At 57.0% G+C, this 4,523-nt stretch overlaps 1 protein-coding gene across 1 annotated transcript; it reads right to left on the reverse strand.

The window, feature by feature from the left end:
* Positions 1–3,021: 3,021 nt before the first annotated feature.
* LOC123186665 (glutathione S-transferase 3) lies at positions 3,022–4,005 on the reverse strand. The gene is made up of 2 exons (XM_044598382.1): positions 3,550–4,005; positions 3,022–3,451 (listed from the first exon to the last, which is right to left on the reverse strand). Exons 1-2 carry the CDS (start codon positions 4,003–4,005, stop codon positions 3,116–3,118), a joined length of 792 nt encoding a protein of 263 aa, XP_044454317.1. The 3' UTR covers positions 3,022–3,115.
* Between the last annotated feature and the right edge of the window lie 518 nt (positions 4,006–4,523).

Genomic DNA, 4,523 nt, shown 5'->3' on the forward strand with positions numbered 1-4,523 from the left:
CCACTAGAGGGCATCGAGAGAGGGGCGCGACGAGCCCCCACGACCGTCGAAGGGGCGCTTTGGGCGGGCCGCGTCGTCATCGCGTTCCCGAGCCATCGGGAGGGCCGGGTCGGGGGCAGCCGGGGTGGGCAGATGCGGCGAGGCGGAATCGGGAAGTGGGGAGGACGCAGCTAGCGGCGGGGCGGGGTGGAAAGACTGGTTGACCGAGGTGGGGGGAAACCCCTCGCTCTCACCCTGGGGCAGCCGGGGGAAACAACGAGGAGGCCAAATCCATGGGCCTCCACAATTCGGGTTCGCCGGTAGGCCTAGTTGGGTAAGCACCAGATGGGATTCACGAACAGCCTCGTCCAGCGCCCAGCCGGCGGCACAAGTGACGGCCCATCCCGAGCAGGTGGGGAATGCGGCCCCGCGGTGCCCGGCAGCAGCCGAAGAGCGAGCGCCCCTGAGGGGGAGCGGGCCATGGCGGGGCGCGCCGGCGGCGGAGGAGATGAAGGGCCGGAACGGGTGGAGCCTGATGATCCGGGAGGGTGACAGAAGCAGCGGAGCGGAGTTCGGCAGGGAAGGGGGCCCTTGGGGCGGCCGGCAGCACCTCCGACGACCCCTCACCAGGAAGATGCGGCGGCCCTGCGGTCAGCACGGCCAACGACGCTCCAGCCAGCCGACCTACGGCGACGGCGGCCAGCACGACGACCTGAGTCATCCACCCTCAACGCCGCAGGGGCGCCCGGGAACCGGGACAGGGGCCGGTCCGCGTCGAGCAGGCGGAGCTCCAACCCCTGGGAGCAGCGCCAGCGCCAGACGGGGAACCGGCCACCCTGCGAGGGTCGGCGGGGGGCGCGGGGGCCGGGTCGCGACGGACGACAAGGACGCCAGCTTCAATATCAGCCGCCACCGCGAGGTCAACCCACATCTCCGCGGGGCGGATCCGGAAGCGGGGGCCGGAGAGGGAGGGACGGCAGCTTCGCAGGCGGCCCCGGCGGCGGCCGCTGCTACCGAAGCAACCCCGGCAAGGGGGGCAGAATCAGAGGAGCCCGGCGGGGGTTGGCGGCGCGGCCGCCGAGTCGCCAAGGAGGTCGCGGGAGCGGGATTCAAACTCCATCACTCCTCCTGCCGGCATAGACTGGGCATCCATGGCCCCAAGACCACAGAAGATGGGCAAGTCCGATCCTGAGTTATGAGACATACTTAGAGCACACGCTACTATGCTTCCAGCAATGAGCACCGGAAGAACTGAACAACTCTACACTACGACCTAGCACACCAAAGCTCCATGACAAATTGTACCATTTGGATCTCTTGAAAGGCTGAGCTCATCAGTAGCCTGGCCTTCGAACATCCGATGCACAATGCATAGCCAAACAAAGCTGAGAAACTATCCTCCCAAGTCCAGAGTCCATACGCCGGGCGTGCTCCACATTCCAGCTGCGTACGTGAGCAGGCACGACCACACCTTCATGAGTGGTCTCTTTTTTAAAGTTTATGAATGATCTGAAAACTGCTCTTGGAACGACATATATAGTTCACAACAACAAAGTCCAATCCCCGGATCCCATATAGACGACCCAAAATTTCATCTAGGAGTCCAAAGACTGGTCCTTCGTGAAACTGCTCATCGCTCATAGACTCAGTAACTGAGAACTTTGATTAATTGAAGGGAAATGATTCAAATGACAGGATGACTCCATGTCCCCGACGGCCGGCCTACACATGCAGCGGCTGGGCCTGCAGCGGCTCGGCCTCACCAGGGGGCGCTGCCCAGTCATCTCCTTCCACCGCGCGGGCGGCTGGGAATGATAGGCCGGCCGCCCTGAGTCCCTGACCACTTCTGTGAAGGGGCGATTGGTGCAGATCGTGGTTGTACGTACCCCCGCCGGCTACAACTCCTACTGCGTCTACACCGACTGCAGTGACATCTCCACTCGAGCCCTTGTGTGCTGTTGTTGGGGAGGGGGTTTCTACACCAACCTCACCCCCTCCGTCAACAGCCATATGAGATATATTTTTATATTATATATACTTGATATCGTAGATCTTTGCGGATATTTCTATATACTTAGTAATTTCTTGGCCCGCAGCGGCGGCCACGACGCCGACGGCGCTCCAGGCGCTGTTTCCTTCTTGAAGGCGGCTTCGAGATCCAGCTCCCCCCCCTCGTCCTCCCCCTGCACCCGGGTGAAAACCCACAACTTTGGTTGGGCGGCGGCGGTGCCCGGCTCCGTCACCTTCTTAAAGGCGCCGCTTTGGGTCCGCGGGGAGGTGGGACAGCTGCAGCACATTCTTGGCATTCCTGATGGCGGCGGTTCCTTCTTTAGTGGTGTCGCTTCGCCATGGCGGTCGGCTGGTCCGACTCTCGTGGTGATTGTGGTGCTCAACTCTTCGCCGTGTCTTCCTGGGGTGCTCCCGTCCCGTTCAGAGAGGCTGGAGGTGGAGTGGCTTCATCTTGCACGGAGCTTCGGTGGAGATGTCAAGTCATGCCTGACCGACAGGTGCTACGCTTTGTCATGCCTGGTCGGCAGGTGCTACGCACGACAGCTCTTCCAAAGACTTCAAGCTGTGTCGGCTGATGCTACTTGGCAGCATGGTGCTGAGGTGTATCAGTGGCGACCGCGACGTGCTCAGCTGTTTGCGCGCAGGGAGGAGGTGCCATTGGGCGCCGTGGTGGCGTCGACGATAGCTGGACCGAGCAAGGTTGATGCATCAGTACAGTTCTGAAGATGGAGCGGTGGCAGTTGGCGGCGGCGGCCTCTGAGTGCACGCCGGACTGGTGAGACCCATGCCCGGCAGGCGTCCTGGATGGGATCTCAGGTCTTAGATGTTAGGTTTGGCTGCGATGTCTGTTTGATATTAGGTCCAGACTATCTGCGCCCCTTCATCAACTGGATAGAGGTGCTTAGACGGCGGCTTTAGTCTTACTGTTGTATTACTTTGTAAGGTCGTGTGAGAATAATTAATAAAGTGGCCGTATGCATCGCCCAGATGCAGAGGCCGGGGGTCATCCTCCTTTTCTAAAAATATACTTAGTCAAACAAACTTTACCAAGTTAGACTAAGGAAAATCCTACAACTTGAATTATTTTGGAACAGAGGGAGTACATTCGATTCGACCGAAATTCCGTTCACTCAATGCCGTAAAACTTCTTGTGTAATTCGTACTGGACCTTTCCATCGGGAAGAACCTCGCATACACTCTCCCTTTCCCTGCACCTCTTCTCCCATCGCGTGAGGTTGGGGCATTCCGCCTCTAAGTCAATCCCTCCATGCTGCTCATACCCGTAAAACATGCTTGAAAATGGGATGAAGACGACATCCAAGAACCCGAATTCATCGCCAGAAAAGAAGCATTTGTCCCCGAGCACCTCCTCTAGACGTTTAAGATGCTCGACCAACTCTTCCTTGGCCGCCTCTTTCTCCTCACCCTTGCTGGTGAAAAACTTCGTCTGGGTGCTGAACACCTAATTTCATTAAGATGATCACGGATAAATGAACACGTCGACGACGAAGGGAATTTACTCCAACAGAAAATTAAAGTAACATCAGTTTGCATACATACCTTGTGGTCAATGAAGTCAGCCCAGAACCTGGCGTCGGCCCTGTCGGCCGGGTCGCCGGGGAGCAAACGGGTTTCCTCGCCCCATACCTCGTCGATGTACTCGATGATGTTGGCGGAGCCGCAGACCGGAAGGCCATGGTGGATGAGGATGGGGATCGAGCGGTGGACGGGGTTCATGCGCCGCACCAGTTCGCTCCTCTCGCGGACGCGGAGGTCCTCCTCGATGTACTCGAACGGCACGCCTAGCTCACGCAGCGCGATCCGCACCCGCATGCCGAACTCGTTGCACCAGAAGTCGACGCAGGTCACCTCGCTGTCCATGTCTTTCTCCATGCCCTGTCCTGTCTTCAAGGTGGGAAGAAATGGAGCCTTGGATTGGATTGAACTCTGGTCAAGGCAGCATGCAGACAACTGGGATTTATAGGCGAACCAGCTCCACTCGATCGATGGCATCATGGCTGACGCCTATGTCAATGGACCCAGTATAGTTTAAACAATTAGAGAAAAGTAAAACATCGCTCAGCTAAGGGTACCCAGTCTAAAGGTTAATACTCTTTGGCACGCATCGGTCAGAGCTGTGCCGTGCAACCGTTCTGTGTTTGTTCACTTGGACGTTGTTTATGCAAGAAGGCAGCACATCTGAGATTTACAGGAGATCCTGCTCTCTTCCGTTGCATGCATCATGGCTGACACCCACACTAATAATTAAACACTTAATTAGAGCGGTGTTGTTGTATATGCCCGATAGTGGAAAGTTGGTCCCTATCAGGTGATAGATATCTGTTTTAACTTAACCTATGAAAGAGACGAGGGAACCTTCCAGGTTCCAAGTAGCAAACGCATGCGTAGTTGAATTTGTCTGATATGTGGCAGGAAAAACTGTAAAGATAGATGTTGAGAGATCCCAACAGCCCACTCCCCGGTTTCTTTGACTGTTGCAATTTGATTGGAATGATTAGTTAATTAGCTGATTT

This window comes from Triticum aestivum, chromosome 2A (assembly GCF_018294505.1).
Source record: "Triticum aestivum cultivar Chinese Spring chromosome 2A, IWGSC CS RefSeq v2.1, whole genome shotgun sequence".
Lineage (NCBI taxonomy): Eukaryota > Viridiplantae > Streptophyta > Magnoliopsida > Poales > Poaceae > Triticum > Triticum aestivum.